At 41.6% G+C, this 20,010-nt stretch overlaps 1 protein-coding gene across 2 annotated transcripts in view; it reads left to right on the forward strand.

Moving 5' to 3' along the window:
- pmfbp1 (polyamine modulated factor 1 binding protein 1) overlaps positions 1 to 20,010 on the forward strand; it is a 791,959-nt gene that overhangs the window by 636,273 nt on the left and 135,676 nt on the right. For both annotated transcript variants that reach the window (XM_087995767.1, XM_087995768.1), the window contains one exon: positions 12,194 to 12,383. In XM_087995767.1, the coding sequence (XP_087851893.1) occupies positions 12,194 to 12,383 (190 nt within the window). The remainder of the gene's footprint in view (positions 1 to 12,193; positions 12,384 to 20,010) is intronic.

Below are 20,010 nucleotides of genomic sequence, written 5' to 3' on the forward strand. Positions count from 1 at the left end.
CAATGCTAGTCCAGAGCACAAAGCTTCAGTACTACTGCTTTGATGTTTCATAATCATGGTGTAACTACAGCCTGAATACAGAGTTAGGACCTGAATCATCACTTAAGTAAGGAGGTGAGAAATTCCCTGGAGAAGGTAGTCTCATTCTACTTTGCCTCAGAGAATTTTCCAACCTTGATGCCCATTTACATTGCTAAAGTTAGACGTAAGTGGCAAGCTAACTACAATTAGTAGTGAAAATATATATTTCACATGCAATGTTAGTATCCTTCTTAGTGATCATTGGTCTTAAAATTTAAAATAATACTTGTTGTCCAGTTAGAAAAATAAAACAGAATTGATAAATACTAGCAAACTTGTTGACTCTGGTCTTTGATAACTTTTAGGCAAAAGCGAGGACTGCACATGCTGGAGATTAGAGTCGAGGATGTGTTGCTGGAAAAGCACAACAGGTCAGGGCAGCATCCGAGGAGCAAAAGAATCGACGATTCGGGCAAAAGCCTTTCATCAGGAAGGCTTTTACCCAAAATGCCAACTCTCCTGCTCCTCGAATGCTGCCTGACCTGTTGTACTTTTCCATCACCATACTCTCGACGTTGATAACTTTTAAACTAATTACAATAAATGAGTGAAAGAAAAGAGTCAGAGTTGAAGACAGATACAGTGCTAAATCAGATGCCTAGGGATTGTTAGCCATGTACTTTCATTGCTGAAGTCTTGCATTATCATGAATGGCTATTGTAGATCAGGGCTGTCCAATCTTTAATCTGCATGGGATGCAAAAATGATTACTATTAATGCTCAAGAACTCAGTAGAAATCTGTGTTCCCAGTAATTTGCATAAATATCCAATGGCTTTGTAACAGATCTTAGGAATTTTAGTTTGGAATTATTAACCATTGAGAGAAAAGCACTAAAACAAAAGGCTTCTCCAAACATTCTAAACCCATGAAACAAACCAACAACTAAGAAATGTAATCCCAGAAGGAACTGGTTTGTCAAAGCAAAAAGATTGGCAATCCTTTGGGCTTTAAATGGAATGATTAATCATGCTATTTTCCACAGAAATATATGCATGGCTGTTTGATCAGTGTAACTTGGCATGATAGAATATTTGCTGCTTGTAAGAGATTGTACATAGGCTCTTTGACATCCTAAAACAGCTTGAATCTGTCTTTTGTGCAGGCTATAGTGGAATAGAATAAAAAATGCAATAGCAGTAAGTGCTGGATTTACCAATGATATTCAATCCCTTACATAAATAAATATGTATCCTTCTGCTTAGAATATTGGCAACTTTGTAGATTCCTCCCCAAAAGCAAAAAGCTTCTTGCTGCAAAGTGCATATAGACCAATCTAATCTAAAATGTAAAACATTTACACAATGACTGAATCTTATTAAAATTTATATTATTGATTATTTGGTGCTCAGTGAATGCCACTTATTTGTAACAAGCAACAAAGGTGATGGGAATATGCAATTCGCTATAATTCTTCTAGATTAAATACGTGTGATACATCTCCAAAAATAAATTGCTGAACATAAGAAAGCATGGAATGAGAATAATTCAGTTTCCTGAATTGTCCACAGTTTGCATGTAATCTACATTATAATAATTGCATCCCTGTTACTTCAGACCCAAACATCCTGGGCATTTGTTCTGCTGCCAGATGACATTGGCTTTCTTCCAAATTTAAATAATTGGTATTGGTAGCCAGCACCCATAACTTGGGACAGTGCAGAGGTTCCTGACACAAAGGAATACCAAACAATTGAAATGGCACACTTAATGACCAAAGATAAACATCTTTAAAGGTATGGCACAACTACATCTGGAGTGTCCCGAGAGAAACTGCTGAGGGGCCTGTGCAGGTGTCCTCTGGCATTGCCCTTGCTCTTTGTGAGGAAAGGACACATGGAGTGTGGGCCTGGTTCCCCATTCTCTGGTTGCTCAGCCTTCAGTTTTGAAAACCAATGGCTGAGGCAATGGAATGCAAGTGTATGTATCTCTCCACGGCTGGAGCTGTGAATGTTCGATTAATGTTCACAAATCAAGTGAACATTAATCAAATAGAGCCTCTTCCTGTTGATGAACTTTACAATGTTGTGATATGGCCCTCTCAGTGCCACATGTGTGCAACTTCAGAAAGCTAATTGTCTTGCCAAATCATACTGCTAAGGCTGCAGCACTGACCTTGTCATGGGACAATTAAGTGAACTGGTGTGATTTTGCACAGATGGCATCAGTCAGTATCCTCCTGATGCTCCTGTAGGTTCGTGACTGAGAGATTCACACAGGTCACTGTAACTTCTTGGAATGAGTCAATTGCAGAGAAGTTCAAAGATTATGTCACCTTCACAACTACATGGAACGGATTATCTTCCCACTCCTTCAGGCCTCAGGAACCGCTCCAGTATCCAGCACAGTTCCATCACAGTATCCTGGGAAATATGAAACCTATGTCAATGGTATGCCTTTCTTTGGCCCACGAAAAGGAGTTGAGGCTGAAAACCTGTGGGCCTTTCACAGACCACATGCATCCTGAGGGGCCCTATGGCTGTGACTGCTCCTTGAGATAGGTGGTCCCCAACCTCTACAGTGAGATTTCCTTCAGCCCTGAACCTCCTGCGTCCACCTTTGCCTTCTTAAGAAGACAGCAACAGTGACCAACATCCCACCAGGGGCTGGGTGGAAATGACGATTTTGGAAAATTAGAAGTAAAAGAAGATTTGGTGCTCAGAAGAGTCACTGGTTCCATACTCTGCAGATGAGGCCTAAGTGCACTTTTCCAGACAGTAAGACATGCAGCACCCCAGTAACAGGGCCATACCTCCACCATTCATTCAGCATCAGCTTCAGCATGTGCCCCAGCTTGGTGAAGATACAACACTGGCTGAGGGTTCAACACAATACACTAAAAAGGGAGTCCCTGCTGTGCTCAAAACCACTTCCCATCTCTGACCCACATCAACCATTCAACTTTTAATTGCAGTCAGTGTAGACTGTCGATGAACTTGCATATCAGATGATGAACTGATAGTTTGCACCTCCCACAACACCCTAAGAAATTCCATGATTAATGGTTCACTTTTGGCCAGCATTGACCTCTTTTGAAGCTTGTGTTGCTAACTTCACCTTCACTGAGATGCCAGCATTCAATTTGTAAGCCCCAGTGCCTTTGACCAGCATCTGCACCTAAGCACCTTCAGTCTGCATGCTTAGTAGCTGGGTGATGCAATGACTGTAAACTAAATGTAGCTGGGGTTTACAAAGGGGCCGTTTCATGTAATTTGTTCCTTGAATTAATTTGTATCCTCTATCCTGCATTTACGTCCATCAAGCTAACATTTACTCCACTCATCGTGGACATTGTCCAAGCTATGTTTTAGCTTCACATCTAGAGAACAGCGCAGGATGGCTGGAAATGCAGATTGCAGTAGGCACCCTCAGCAGCAGGCTCTGCCTGGTCATCAACTATTCTTCACCCCTCTCCCCCCAAATCTGGGGAGTCACCATTGAACATTGAACATTGCCCACAACTGTACTCCCCAACCTCTTTCATTGATGTTTCCATCTACTGCCTATTCCAGCCCCCTGCACCCTCCTGAACAATCAACAATCCGACCCCGGGGACTGTATTTGTCCCAGAGATCTGATCAACATTAGTAAGCAGCCCCCAGACATAAACTAACCAGACACCCAACTGCGTTTGTAGCTCCCAATTGACAACCATTTCTGTGACTGCTTTGTTTGCCGTTATAAGACAGACCATAGGCTCTGGACTATAGTTGAACATATCCCCGAAAGTAAGCATTCCAAGCAGGTGATAGATTGTGGCCATACCCTTGCATTGTGTGTGAACCATGGCCATATATGATGGGGAAACTCTGACAACACAGGGATCCCGTTGACTGGACTGAATAATAGCTCCCATCAGTTTCCGACATAATCATTTAGTCAAAAAAAAATGCTGTAGGTTTGCCATGCAAGTGGCTGACCCATGTTGCAGGTTTAGATTGACATGTTGGTGTGCTGTCCATCATAAATGGTGTCAGTAGTGGAAAGCAAGGCAAGACATGAATGGTGTGAAAAGCCAGGTCAACACAAAGCAAGTGAGTGCTATGAGAGCAGATGAGCTTTCCTGGAGTGCAACCTAGTCCAATCCATGAGTTGGATGCTTGTCCCTGCAAAATAACCTTGTAGCAGCTTTTGAATTCTAGTTGCTGTATGCCCTGCAATGCAGCTCTGTGCTTCCTGAGTACCTTGCAAATGTATCAGAGAGGTGCCATTGAAGAGTTGGAACATGCCAATGTCAGTGGATGAGGGTACATGCTGCTGGTGCCCATGGATCATGCCATGAGATGCCACAGGACCAAGAGATATAGGGAGCAGAATTAGGCCATTTCAACCCATTAAATCTCCTCTGCCATTCAATTGTAGCTGATATTTTCTCAATCCCATTCTCCTGCTTTCTCCCCGTAATCCTTGATCCCCTTACTAATCAAGACCCTATCTATGTCTGCCTTAAATATACTCAATGACTTGGCCTCCACAGCCTACTGTGGCAATGAGTTCCACAGATTCACCACCCCTGGCTATACATTCCTCTAAATCACGGTTCTAAAGTGTTATCCCTTCACTCTGTGTCCTCGAGTCTTCTTCTCCTCTCCTAGTCTCTTCTACATCTTCTCCACAACCACTCTATCCAGGCATCTCAGTGTTGTATAAATTTCATTGATGTCCTGTCTCATTGTCCTAGATTCCAAGAAGTACAGACCCAGAGTCCTTAACCACTCCTCATATGGCAAGCCCTTCATTCCCAGGATCATTCTTGTGAACCTCCTCTGGACCTTCTCCAAGGCCAGTGCATCCTTCCTTAGAAACAAAACTGCTCATAGTATTCCAACTGTGGTTTGACCAACGCCTTATATAGCCTCACCAGAATATTCTAGCTCTCTCAAAATGAATGCCAACATTGTATTTGCCTTCCTAACTGCCAAATGAATCTGCATGTTAACCTTAAAAGAATCATGAACTAGGACTCATAAGTCCAAAACTGCTCGCCATTTAAAAAATAATTTTTGCCTCTATCCTTCCAACCAAAGTAAATAACTTCACACTTTCCCACATTGTATTCCATCTGCCATTTCTTTGCCCTCACTCCTTCCCTGTCCAAGTGCTTCTGCAATCTCCCTGTTTCCTCAATATTACCTGTACCTCCATCATCTTCGTATCATCTGAAAACTTCACAACATACCCTCAGTTCTTTCATCCAGATTATTAAATTTGCATGGTTACAGATTAAATTATATCTATTATGTCATGGCTCTCCTTAGGCTTGCTCAGTGCTTTTATCACTACTCTAGCAATGGAACAGTACAACATTTAATTGGAAGTGCAATAGCAATTAACAACAGCACCATCACTAGTACATGGGAAGAAATTCTAGTTCAGGGGTCAACGGTCACCTTAATACCCCAGTCCCAAACCAACAGCACCCATTGTGCATATTCCAGTTTGGCTTCCACATCCTCATCCAGATGTTTGACCTCCTTGCTCTCTGGGCCTCTCTCCTCATCTTCCAGAAATGTTTGGATGATTTGGGATTGCTTCCCATTGGGAAGTGGGTATCTCAGCAAATCCTCCATAAGATCATTAGTTATGTCCATCGACAGCAACGAGAAGGCCGTATATTAGTTATCACCAAAGATCCGGTTGTTTTTGAGATTTTGGGTGGAAGCACAAACTCAAGTGATAACTTGGCGGTGGATATGACCATACTATTATTGAGACTTGTTTGCAGTCACTCTCCACGGTCTGCCATCTGCATTAGTTCATGGTAATCTCTTAAAATTTCAATGGTATAGTTTAGGTGATGCTTAAACTATATATGACTCCTGTTGCTATCCCTAAGTGAAATAGACAGGCATTGTTGTCCACATCCAGCCAACAGTAGGAAATCCCACTGTACTTGGGTACAGTGAAGTCCTTTGACCAGTTCGTATCTCCAGTGTTCTCAATGTCGTTAAGTGTTTTGTTATCATGTTAATCATGTTCAAATTGAACTTAAAATTCTGTTTGAACATTGCTTTGCTCATTGTTATTTAAAAGTTGGCAATCTTGTTATGGCTAACAACTGTAATTCATTAATAAATACTGACTGACTCTCTACACAACTACTGTAGCAATTCAAATTTTCTTGAAATTAAGTGTTACGATTGAATTGTTGACTCTAGCTGTGTAATTCAGCTATCTTAAGTGCTCATGTACACCTAATGAAGTTTAGAAATTTCTCTCATTCAGGCTACAAACACTGAACAGGTTATCAACAATGTGAGCTGTTCCTTGGATGCTGCCTGAACTGCTGTGCTCTTCCAGCACCACTAATTCAGAATTTGGTTTCCAGCATCTGCAATCTATTGTTTTTACCATGTGAGCCTGCAGTCAACATTCACAATCTGAAAGCAAATAACTTGAATAATAATTAATTCATCACAAATAACTGCATATAGATATCATGGGGATGATAACATTTAAACTACAGTGGATGATTCTGATGCTAGATTTATACTTGATAGTTTTACGTATAAAGGGAACTTCATTGCCATACTTCGTGACTTCAGGCATTTCTGTTCCCCATTCCTTCTGCTCAGAGCTATTCCTTATGCATATTAATTTGTTAATAATGAAACATAATGTTTCACACTGCTGATTGCAAGAGACATCTCAATTTTTTATCGAACTGGGACCCACAGTCAGTTCCTTCCACAATCATGGTTACCAGATGTATCAACAGTACTGTTGTTTTCATGGTCTTGTAAAAAGAGAACATAATGGACACTAGTTGTCACCATTTAGTCCTTATTATTTTGTGTGCTTCCATACTTCTTGATCTGAATCCAGTGTTTCCACAAGCCTGTCCTTTCCATATCCGCACATGCAAGTGTCGCTGGTGACCAGTATAAGTCCTCTCCAGCAAAGTACTAAGCCTGGTTTTACAAGTAGGACTTAACCATTCCTTGATCCATGTCAAACGTTACATATATAAATATCACACATATAATAACTAAATCCACTTGTTCCATAGACAAAGAGAATGGAACAGCATATGCTCTGAAAGAAAATACACAGAAATCAAATTTGAAACTGAAACAACAAATTGCCTTAAAACTACCTACAAAACAGACCACAAGTCACCAGCCTGCAAATACACATTTGAAGAGCTGATTGTTCAGTCTGTGTTCCTGATGAAGGGCTTTTGCCCGAAACGTCGATTTCACTGCTCCTTGGATGCTGCCTGAACTGCTGTGCTCTTCCAGCACCACTAATCCAGAATCTGGTTTCCAGCATCTGCAGTCAATGTTTTTACCTTGTCCAGTCTGTGTATTTGTCTGTCTCTCTCTCTCTCTCTCGCTCTCACACACACACACTCCAGAACAAATGAAGAAGGTGCTGCAACACACAGTGACAGATTCAGCTGCAGCCTTTCACAACCATTCTTTTGTTAGTATTCTGAACGAGTTGTCCTATGTCCCTTTTCTGAAGCCCACAGTTCATGATAACTAGGATTTCAATTCATCTGAGGTGCCTCAAGCCATTCTCTTTTTTTCTGATAGGACTGAGTACATCCCTGGGGTTAGGTGGTCAGCAGTAACTTATTCTCTTCTGTTTTATCAAAACCATGGAATCCCACCTTCAATCTGGAAAATGACATGCTGCTTTTGCTCTTGTGTCAGTTTTCAATCCCTAAGGCCAGGCTCTTCAATTCCTCAAGTGCATGGAACTACAAATTCCTTTTCTTTCTCTCTGTTGCCTGTCCTCAGTACAGCCCTTATCCCAAGGAGGTCACAGAGCAGAAATAATCCCTCTCTGTTGTTATAAGCTACGTTTGAGGCTGCCAATGATTCTGTTACATCATGCATGGTCTGTCCTGGTCTTGTATTCTGACTGCAAAATCAGTGACCTTATTATCATCTCTCTCCTGGTCATCTTCCCATACCTCTGCTTTACTTTTTATCCACCTCCCACTTTTCCCTTTCCCTTGACACATCCACACAATACGACTTCAACAGCTCCACTTTCCCAACCGATCCATCTGTCTCCTCTGTATATCTGCATCATTCTGCCTCTCATTTATCCCTTTCTTTCAGTAAAAGATTCTTTGTCCTGTCATCAACAACAGACCTTTTTATTTGTTACCCAGGAATTTAGTTATCAACATTTCAGGTACTCATCTAAAGGTAGTGCCTTCTCATGCACCCATGTATTTCCACTCATCACTACCATGAGTTTATTATTTTTATTCTTATGACCGTTCTCTTCCCCTGGCCCCTACCCTATGGCAATTCTGACCTTCGCCACAAAACAGTTCACATCCACCCCCAAGTGGTTCTGGCCTACCATCTAACAGTTCTGATCTACCCTGGCAGCCCTGCACACCACCCTCCAGCACTTATCTACCTTGAAAGCGCTTTAATAATTTGAAGCTCGAGTCTCCAGACATTGGTTCTTTGATATTCACTTAAATTGCCAGTCCTTCAACTATGAGGAAGACCTTTTCTAACTACAGCTGATAAAGTAGAGGTACTCATCCCTTAATTGGTCTCTTCAGTGCCACAGTCCGGATGTAGCTTATCCCATCTTACCATCCTGTGTAAGCATCAGGGCTTGCTCCCATACCCAAAAACACTTTGAGAGTCAGACAATTTGTTCAAAATGAGTGATGTTGCTTAGATATAAATAGTGCAAGGAGAATTCCTACTCTCTCAAATGATTGGAGGTGGTTTAAAGTAGAATGAGCAGTCAATTTGTACAGTTACATGTTTCTTTGACGAGCTGTATCTTTGATTATGGTATCTTCCCACTTTATTCTATTCCCTAGCCTGCTACCCCATGATTAGATTCAAGTGATTATTGTGTATTACAGCAAGCTTTCAGTCACCCAAAATTTACTCTAAATATCCCATCAACATATCAGTGACCCCCTTACACAAGGTATTTGTGTGTCAGTTTTGAATATGAAAGGGATAGCCTGGTCAAGGCTTAATGTTCCTGAAAAATAAAGCTCACTTGCCATTCCAAAAAAATTGTGATTAAATGGGAAGTATGCTTATTTACGAAATACGGTTATTTTTGTTGAAGCTGACTAACTCTTTTTCTTAATCTATCATAAAATGTACTTAACATGTCTTAAGCATGTAACTAACTACTTAGCAGTTCTTGTATTGCGATAGCAGTGTCCCTAACTTTGAGCCAGGAGTTCCAGTTTCAAGTTTTACCTCCTGCAGAGGTGTGCAACCCTGATCAGGTTCATTGGAAAATACCTATAACTAATATTTTCAGCTGGAGTACAGTATCAAAGTTTTTTTGCCAATAAATGTATTTACATATGTTGAAATTTATAAAATTGATAAATAAAAATGTTTTATGGTAATTGCTCCAATTCAGACAGTGTTACACGGACAGAAATATCTGGATGTTTAGCTAACAATGTAAAATAGCTTTAGTATGATGGTTCAGTAAGTGCCGACAGTAAAATGCTGGAGATTTTAAAAGATATTTTGAAGGGGTATTCTCCTTCACTTTATTCAGTTGGTAATTATTTATATAAATAAACTAAGCTGCAAAAAATGATTTGAAAGCAATTGGGTTTCCTGCCCATGCTATAACAGTATGCCTTGAACATCTACCTGAAGGCACTACGTAAATTGCTTTGTTTTTCGTATTTGTCATTAATCACCTTTATTTAATGCAATTAACTAAATCTTTTGATAACAATTTCAAAATATATCTAGACTGAAAAATATTTGAGAAATTCTCATAATTATTTTGAGTCTTCATGCTTGTATCTCAAATCTCAGTGTTTTTGTTTTGTGACTCTGATCTGGAGAAAACTTGGGATCTTGTTTCTCGACCTTTTTCTATCTGTTATACAATATAGAGATACAGCAACGCTTAACCTTTTGCTTAGCATCAGAAATGCCCTGTGCTGTATTAGAAATGTAAGAGTGCCTCAGGCAATGAATTGATGAACCTTTTTATTTCTTACTATCTGGCTTTACTAACAAGGGATGGGATTTTGGAGCTTATTAAAACTACCCATGGGGAGAGGGTCAATCGTTAGCATGCCTTGGAGAATTTTTTTAAAGTGTTAGCAGTTGTGATTTCTCTCTCTTTAATTTTCATTTTCTTTTTATTAAAGTTAATTTTACTAATTTAGCTACACAGGAAAGCACTTGATTATTTTTAAGACACATGCAAAGACTGATGGTAGAGATAGGGTAGATTATAAAGAAGAATCAATAGCTTACAGGAGAGGTGCTCCACATTCACTGTATATTTCAGTTCTGTTACATATTTTGCCTTCCTAACAACTTTTCCCTGTGGGCCACATCTTCTCCCCAGCTATACAAAAATACTGTTTTATCATTCCGCCCCCAGAAAGAGGAGTGGAAATGGAGTAAATGGGGAATTTTTCAGCTGCTATGTACCTTTTGATTAAATTTTTGATCCATTCGACACAGATTTATGGGCCAAGCAAGTTCAGAAGCCGTCTGCTGTATTGCCTCCTCAGAGAGGAGAGAATGGAAGCAAACCCACATTATTATTGTGAAACAGCAGTAACTGACACCCCCTATTGGTGGTTTATTGTGTTCACTAGCATGTACTCTACATGTCTGTTCCTGATCATTTTACAGAAATGATAGCACTTTGAAAATATCTGAAACCTGCTGACCAACACAAAATCTGATGTGTGCAGTTAGATAAGCATGGTGAGCAGCACTAGTGAATTTTTTTATTTTTGTTCTACACAGAAGTATCCATGTTAATAAAAATAAAGAAGTAATCCTTGCTTTCAGAATTAACAACTGAGTCTAATCTGCTGCTTCTGCAAGTGTAAATTATTTGTTATTGATTCTTGTTTGATGATATGTTAAATTTGTGATTTGCAGTAATCAATAACGTGTTAACCAATAATGAAGTAAAAAATATTGTGCAAGAGTACTGCATGTTATGTCTTGTGTTTTAGAATACATCGTCCATGCATTTGTTATATGACTAGTTTGCCCAGTTTTCCAATCATGAGGTAATTTTCATAGCACTGCTCCTGTTTCCTTTACTGTTTCAGTTTACAGCTCTATTAAGGATGGTGCACTAACAATATGCACAAGCAAAACAAAAGAGCTCACATTTATGTAGCATCTTATCACATCTTCAGGTTGTCTCAAAAGACTACACAATTAATTAATGACTTTTAAAATATAATCATTGTTGTTTTGTAGGTAATCCAGTCACCAGTTTAAATGCAAAAGGTTTCACAACAAGCAAACAAGTGCTCACAAAATCTTTATTAATAATGGCTTGAGCATATTCAGTTTAATACTGCTTCTGTTAGAATAATACAATTCTTAATTTGTGCAATTCCTCAGTATAATTTTGACAGATTTTTTTCACGTCATCAGCACAGCTCGTACAACACATCTTCATAACTTAACCTATGTTATTCAAGGACGGTATCAGCAGTGCAAACTTTATGCCACATCAGTTCTGCGCTCTTATTACTTATGAAATATTTGAACTCCAAGTCTATATACAGCAGTCAGTAGTGAAGGAATGACAGTTGCCATACCCCTTGTGCCTGTAAGAATCTATGTTTGAATTTACTTTTTGCCAAGGGATGTTTATGGGATGTTGCAGGAATCGAACCAGCTTCTTGTTTAAGTTGCGATAGAGTCAGTTGAGTTATCAAATAAGTTGTTATTCTAAATTCCATTTTCTTTTGTTCGTGTTTCTTCCGTGGACTTTAAATGTGTGGTTTGACCAGCTGCATTACTCCTGGAATATCCACTCTACAGCTGCTATTAAAATTAAAAAAAGTTAAGGTCTGGGCTACCTTCTTAAAATGTTTTGAAGGGATCTGGCCAGTCCATAATGAAATCAATTGCTGGAAAAACTCAGCAGGTCTGGCAGCATTTTGGAGAGAATTAAGAGTTAATGTTTTGGGTCCAATGACACTACTTCAGAACTTTAAAATAAAAACTTTAAAAATAAAGCACAAGTTTATTTTAAGGAAGATTGACTGTGGTTTCATCCTGTGTAGTAATAAACTGAAAATGATTTACTGTAGGCAAATCCTTGGAATCATTTACAAAATTATAAACTCAGTGTTATTGTGTGACTGTTTTTCACAGCACAGGAGCTGGCACACCATCAGGAGAAACTTTTACTGATGGAGAGTAGCCTACAAACCACACAGGATCAGCTCAGTGATCGTGTTACAGAGATTGTCCAGCATGAACAGGCAAATCGTAAACTACAATCAGAGCTTAAAATTCTGAAAGAGCGAGAAACTAGCAACAAAGAAGAGATCGATGCTAACAGGTGAAATGTTTAGTGCATTGTTGATCAGAAAGCAAGTTACTGCTAAGTTTATCCAGTGTTGTATTTCTGCCAAATTAGTTTGGACTCAGAGTTCCAGTTAAAGAGCACATAATTCAATGGTCAAAAATCTTATGAACAACCTATGCAGTAGTGGTGCAGTACCTCAGCTTAATACTTTCTAGCTACTCAGCTAGAAAAGCATCATTGCTTCAGCCAATTCAAATTTTCTATTTCTCAAGTTGTATGTTGCTTTTTAACTATAAAAAATAAATATATTTCATTAAAACATATCTTAAAAATAAGGAGAACATGATTGACTTTAAAATGGTGACTAAATTATATATGCAACCATGAACAAATTATACCAAATATCTAACTTTGTTTCACTTGAAGAATGCATGTGCTATGCAGTCCCTGTGCACAACCCCTTCTACAATCAACTAGTATGGAACAAAATCATGATATAAGCAATCTTGCACAAAGTCCCAATTATTTTCTGCTGACTTGCATTTTCTAAGAATCCAGATTATCATCCTGAAATTATGCAAGATTCTCCAGGTTCCTTGTCACTTCATTCTTTAGCATGAAATCAGCAGAAGCTAGCAAAACAACATTAATAGTTACTTTTAAGTATTTTTTGAAGCACTCTGAGGGTTTTGCCAATCTCATGCTTAAAAAAAACTTCCAAAACTTCCAGCCCTGGATATTTTGCATGTCTCTGCTAGTATGCTGTCAAATAATTCCAACCTGTCATAGAAAATTGCAAATTAATTTTGGAGAGAATTTTAATTGGAAAGAAACTGCCTTAACTGGGCCAGCTGAAATCATTGATTAAGATGTCATTAATTAACAATAACACAGACTTTAAGAATAGTACTTGACAATAGTTGTGCTTTCACAATAAATCTAAATTCAGTAATTGACTAACTACTACCCAGATAAAATTTATTTCCTTTCAGACTTGAGATTATTTACTGGAATAGTTTTATGCTTTGAAAAAAATTGTTGTGTAAAGTAATAATGCTGAAAGGTTTAATGTTTATGTTATATTGGTTCCATCCATTTCACTGATATCACATGTTGTCTGGGAGTGAAGACAAGAAGTTCTACTGTAGCTTTTGGCAAGAGTAGTTAAATCTATAGTAGTTCCTTAAGGTCCTAGCAATTATGGCAGACCAAACGTAGGCGTACATATTGCTATCACACACTATATCATCTTGTTGTCTCAGAACAATGCCTCTTCTGTAGATTCTTTACCATGGTGCATCTTGTACGGCTAATTTCCAGATAGACCCAAAGCAAAGGAGGATTGTTGAGTAGCAAATTACCTCAAACAACCCAATATCACATACTGGAGAGATAAGATACCAGGAATTGTCATCTGCAGCAGTGTAGATTTGACCTTCACCACAAGAAGATAAGATCCCAAATACACAGAAGAACAGGAAAATTTTCAAGCAAGTGAGTTTACCATTTTAAGAGCATTACCACTTTAAAACGACAGTCAGCAGCTGAAACATGATTACAAATTTAGAGAGACCGTAGCAACATTGGAAGCACCAAAAAGGCAAGCTCAGCACTCCAAAGGCAAAACTTCATTCTAAAGCTGATAAGATAAACTAGGGCAACAAGATAGGCTCAGAAGAGGGAAAAGCTTGCCACACTTAGAAAATACAGAGGTATGAATGAGGAAGACTGTGAACAGAACAGCTGCAAGCTCCAGGAAGTAGATGGAATAACTTGTGAAAAATGGGTCAAAGACCAGAATAGGAAGACAAGGGAGTGTAAAAGAGAGCTTTCACTTCCATTGACCAACATTGATACTTGGCGGAACTGCAAAAAAACAGTGAAAAGGTCAGGAAAGAAATTTAGACCAAAGTTACAGAATCGGGAAAGTCTCAGAATTTAATTGAACTGATGAAAGCTATTTTGAAACAATCTCATTGAAATGTCTAGCCAAAGAATTAAAACCAGAAAAAAATACAAATTTGAAAGGATTAAGTCTCAATAATTAAGCTGTGATTTTGGTGGGAAAATTTATAAGTGTAACAGCCAGAGAACTTAATTTAAACATTTATGCTGAGAGAAGTGTTTGTTGTTTTAAACTATGAAAAGTGAAAAAAAATTCATTTTACCCAGAAAGAAAGGAAAAATCTTGCCTCAGAAGGTGTGAAACCCCTAGAACCAGTGGGTAATCACTAATTTGAATTGTTAAAAAAGGCAGGCAAATGCTCAAAAATACAGGAAAACCCAATAAGCAATACAGAGTTAAAGCATTTCAGAAACAGATTCAAAATCCTCAGAAGTAATGAATTATAACAAAATAACCAATAATTCAAATTAAAGCTTTATTAAAAAATTCAACATAGTATTGCAGAAACAGAGTTAAAATGATTGGCATATACAGTACAGACAGCTCCATTGCTGTGTTGCAGAGTCTAACAAGCTCTACAAGTCATTCAGTTTAAAACAACAATGGTGAGTACAAGGTTAAATAACAGCAATTTTTTAAAAAATGAAATGATAAATTTGAAAGACCTTTTCAGCACTAAGATTAAACAACACATTGAGAAAAAGACAATGGAATAATATTAATGCTTCCTAGCAGATTCAATGTCAAAGAAGAACCATACAAAGGTAAAGATTGGTCATCATGGAGCTGGCAGTTTCTAAGGTGTAGCATTGCCCCAAAATTGAATACCAGAACTTAATCCAACTATGTCCGTTTATGGATGATGTTATTAACAGACAACATCAACCAGAATTCAGACACTCTGGAAGCACAGACTTGCATTGCACGTTGCAGCAGCAACTTGCACTGAAAGGTTGCATCAGGAACACAACACACAGGAATACCCACCTAGCTTGCAGACCTAGATAACAAATGTAGCACCTAGCTGTTTGCTCACAGCTGCCTGCTCATGTTTCTTCCAGAAGGTGCACAAACAGAGCTCCGTGCTCAGCAGCCTGAAGGAAGAAGATGGCTTGCTAACGTCATCTCAAGCTGACGTTATGAGGATCAGTAAATCCTTCTATGCCAATCTGTATGACGCGAAGCCGACTGACAGCGCGGCCTCCCAGTCATTCCCGTTCTCTATCACGGAGGTCTTAGACGACAGAACACGCGAGAGGCTGGACCAGCCGCTATCTCTGGACGAGCTGACCAAGGCCCTTGAGTCCTTCGAAAGGAATAAAACTCCCGGAAGCGACGGCTTACCGGTCGAGCTCTATTCCGCTCTGTGGGACTTGATTGGCCAGGACCTGCTGGAGGTGTATGTCAGTATGCTTCGGGCAGGTACCATGAGTGAATCCATGAGGAAAGGCATCATCACCCTCATCCAGAAGCGGAAGGGGGGGAGGGAGGAACTCAAAAATTGGAGACCGATCTCACTGTTGAATGCGGATTACAAAATTCTGTCAAAGGTAATCGCCAACCGGGTCAGGTCTGCTCTGGGGTCGGTGATTCACCCTGACCAAACCTGTGCTGTGCCGGGCAGGAAGATCGCTGAGAGTCTTGCGCTGCTCAGGGATACGATCGCCTACGTGCGGACAGGGGGTTGGACACCTGCCTGATCAGCCTGGACCAGGAGAAAGCCTTTGACAGAATATCACACAGGTATATGAGAGATGTTCTCTCCAAAATGGGCTTTGGGGAGGGAATGTGCAATTGGATCAGACTGCTCTACACCAACATTGTCAGTGCAGTCTCAATCAATGGGTGGGAATCAGATAGCTTCCCAGTCAGATCTGGAGTCAGGCAGGGCTGCCATCTCTCTCCTGCCTTGTTTGTGTGCTGCATAGAGCCATTTGCCGAGTCCATCAGGAAGGATGTGAGCCTGAGAGGGGTGACTATTCCTGGCAGCGGGGGCCTGCTGGTTAAGGCCTCCCTGTACATGGATGACGTCGCCGTTTTCTGCTCGGATCCGCTGGCTGTGCGCAGACTCATGTGCATATGTGATCAGTTCGAATGGGCCTCGGGGGCCAAGGTAAACCGAGGCAAGAGCGAGGCCATGCTCTTCGGGAACTAGGCTGACCAATCCTCGATCCCCTTCACCGTCAGGACCGACCACCTGAAGGTGCTGGATATTTGGTTCGGGGGGGCTGGGGCGTGCGCCAAGTCTTGGGAGGAGCGTATCAGCAAAGTGAGGCAGAAACTGGGCACTTGGAAGCTAAGGTCGCTCTCCATTGCGGGAAAAAGCCTGGTCATCAGGTGTGAGGCACTGTCATTGCTATTATACGTGGCACAGGTCTGGCCTATTCCCAGACCCTGTGCCGCTGCAGTCACCCGGGCCATCTTCCAGTTTATATGGAGGTCAAAGATGGACCGGGTCCAAAGGGACTCGCTGTACAAAGATCTGGGCAACGGGGAAAAAAATACAGCCAATGCCACCCTCACCCTGATGGCCATCTTTGTGTGTGGCTGCATCAAGCTGTGCGTGGATCCCCAGTACGTAAAGTGTCACTACAAACTGAGGTTCTACCTGTCCCCGGTGTTGCGAAGGATGGGCCTGGCCTCGTTGCCGCGGAACGCTCCGAGTAGTTGGACCGTTCCATATCACCCTCTCCTTCGTGGAGAAGTTTATGAAGAAAAACACCTTTGACCACAAGTCCATCAGGAAGTGGTCAGCACGTAGTGTCCTTGAGACCCTTCGGGAAAAGGAGAGGGCGGATCCTACCGAGCGGTTCCCTGAGCAGACTGTCAAAGCCATTTGGCAGAATGCCTCATCGCCAGAACTTTCCAACAAGCACCAAGATATGGCTTGGCTGGTGGTGAGAAGAGCTCTGCCTTTGAGATCCTTTATGCACGCCTGGACTCTCAGCCGCACCGCATGCTGCCCTCAAAGCAGCTGCGGGGGGGAGGAGACTGTCACACACCTCCTTCTGGAATGTGCCTATGCAGAGGAAGTCTGGAGAGGAATGCAGTGGTGTTTGTCGAGGTTTGTCCCGAGCAGCGCTGTGACGCGGGACTCCATGCTCTACGGCCTGTTCCCCGGGACGCACACCGAGACAAACATCAACTGTGCCTGGAGGATCATCAACTCAGTGAAGGACGGTCTCTGGGCGGTCCGAAACCTGTTGATCTTCCAGCTGAAGGAGTTGACCCCGACTGAGTGTTGCAGACTGGCACATTCCAAGGTCCAGGACTACGTGTTGAGGAACACGCTGAAGCTTGGGGCAACTGCCGCCAAGGCACGGTGGGGAAAGACCACCGTGTAACATCTGCCTGCCTAAAGAAGAACAGGGGGCCCACGCAGTCATTTGGGCTCTGCTGACGCCTCAGCTAAGAATGTAATCGTACAGACCTGTAAATAGGAATGATTACTCTGTTTTCGGTATGCAAACAAATGGAATGTTTACATATGTATGGCATGTCCAACTGTACAGACTATTAAAGTATTTTATGAATAAAGTATATTTTTGAAATAAAAAATAACAGCTGCCTGCCTTACCATTCCAATTAGCTCAGTCACACATTCAGGTAGCATGCCTTGCTGCTAAGCAATCCTCAGTCTAGGGACCACACATCTTGCTGTACAGTAGTGTGTTACATCAATCATTCATCTACACTATATGCGAACAATACAATGCATGTGCAGCAGGCAGCCATGGATCTGACTCTAAGAGAAGTAGTCCAGAATAAAGTTCATGGAGGCACCTGTCAGTCAGTTGGTCCAGGCACAGGGCAGCCTTCCATACCAGGCAGGGGCATTGGCCATGGTCAAGCATCCGATCCAGAGCTGGCTTGGTCAGGGGGCTCATGTTGGTACAGTCCAGGGAGTGGGCCACGGTCAGCCAGTCAGGTGTGTCTGAGACAACAGATGATTTATTGCATGACAGCAATAAGTACAACTATATTTAACCTGCCATAATTGCTAGGACTTAAGCAACACCTACAGATAGAAACCAAGGAAAAAAGTGGGAGCCTTAGCAGTTTAGTCTTCGGGGCTGAGGATGCCTGGTGTAGGTAAGGAAACAGTGCAACTGTGATGGGGAGCAGGATTTCAAAGGGGTCAACACTGTAAAGCATGGCTGGGAAGGGTGTAATGCCGAAGGGAGGGTCATCCACGGTCATGAACACCCGGGTTTCATGGGAGGGAAGAGCGGATCAATGAATGTGCACCTTGAGCATGTGCACCTTATGCCAGAGTCTAGATTGAAATGGTAGGCTAGTGTAGGTGAAATTGGATGGGTGGATGTTGGCCTGGGAGATGTGTGAATCCTGTGGGATGGATGGGATTGCCTCCCAGAAAAAGGATGTGGATGTTTGGGTACACTCACTGACATGGTCAGACTGAGGCTGAAAGCCACCAAAGAGGAAAGTTCAGTGTCACCTTCCATCTTGCTGGAATTCGAAAATGGCCAATAGTAGAAAATGGCTGCAAGCACACAGGGTCAGCAGGGTAAATGAGGGAACAGACTGCAACAATTACCCACACACCGAGCTTTTAAATGGGAATGAATTTGGTCACAGGCCCATGAAAAGTGTAGTGAACAGTCACAGAGGCTGTCAGATTCCCTGGCCATTCTACAGCATTGACCCTCTCTGTACGTGGCACATCCCTGGCAACACCACCACTGGACAAATCTTTGAACTCTACACTTTCCTCAGACAGAGCCAATCATACGGGATTTTAAACCAAGAGGGACAAAGGTGTCAGCAGCACCCAATGCCATGTGTTCCCATTGTTCCTCCTGTTTACTGATGATGCAATTGGCTGTCAGCACAGACCTCCATCCAAGTCTCATGAGTGACCATGAATTTTTCCTAGCTGGTGTGGAAATGCATTGACTACCTACACAGAGAGATTCAAAGCAGATCCATGAATGTTAAAGTCATCATTATTTATGTACACAATTCCATTTACGAAAATGTCTTCTCTACTAATGTCACAAAACTGTCCTCAGTACATTTCCTTCTTTCTCTCCCTCCCATTACAATTTATTGCCTTCCCTGGTCTCGAAGAATGGTTCTGGAAGGTCTACTCTGACCCCACAGGTACTTGTGTCTAGACAAGCCAGACATGCTAAGGATCTTTTGGCAGAGGCAAGTTGACCCTCCTTGACTTGAACTTCCAAGGGTCAGAGGCAGGTGTGATGGAGGAGGAGAGCTTGGCCACCTTTGTAGTATCCTAAGTGGAAATTACCAAGGGGCTTGTATGATTCCACTTTTAGCTTGGTATTCCTGGAAACCTCCCCACCCCGCCCCACCCCAACCCACCCAGTCTCCATATGAGGACAGGCCACTTGGACTGGTGTCAAGGTTCTCCAATCCCTGTCTTTGGGCTGAGGACCACTAGCTGAGGTGATGGAGTGCAAGTGAGTTCACTTTTCCAGCAGCTCTGGGCAATGTTTATCCTGGCTTTCCATGGCAGTGTAGGCAGATAGAAGGTTGCATGACATTGCAGGAATGCAGCTTCAGGACATTGAGGACCATTGCATCCTCTGTGCATCTGCTGCTGCTGCTTACTTCCCTGTGCATTTTGGGTGATGTCCCTGATTACCATAACCATTGGATTATCCACTGCCTAGGGCTGAGCAGGTGGCTGGCCTTTGGCAGTTCTTCAAATCCCAGCTGCCTGGACTGTTTTCTTCCTCAGTCAGCTGCAAACGTCAGTGTGGTGCTCAT

This window comes from Chiloscyllium plagiosum, unplaced genomic scaffold (genome assembly GCF_037043375.1).
Source record: "Chiloscyllium plagiosum isolate Xiang-an unplaced genomic scaffold, Cpla_swu_hap1 HiC_scaffold_17, whole genome shotgun sequence".
Lineage (NCBI taxonomy): Eukaryota > Metazoa > Chordata > Chondrichthyes > Orectolobiformes > Hemiscylliidae > Chiloscyllium > Chiloscyllium plagiosum.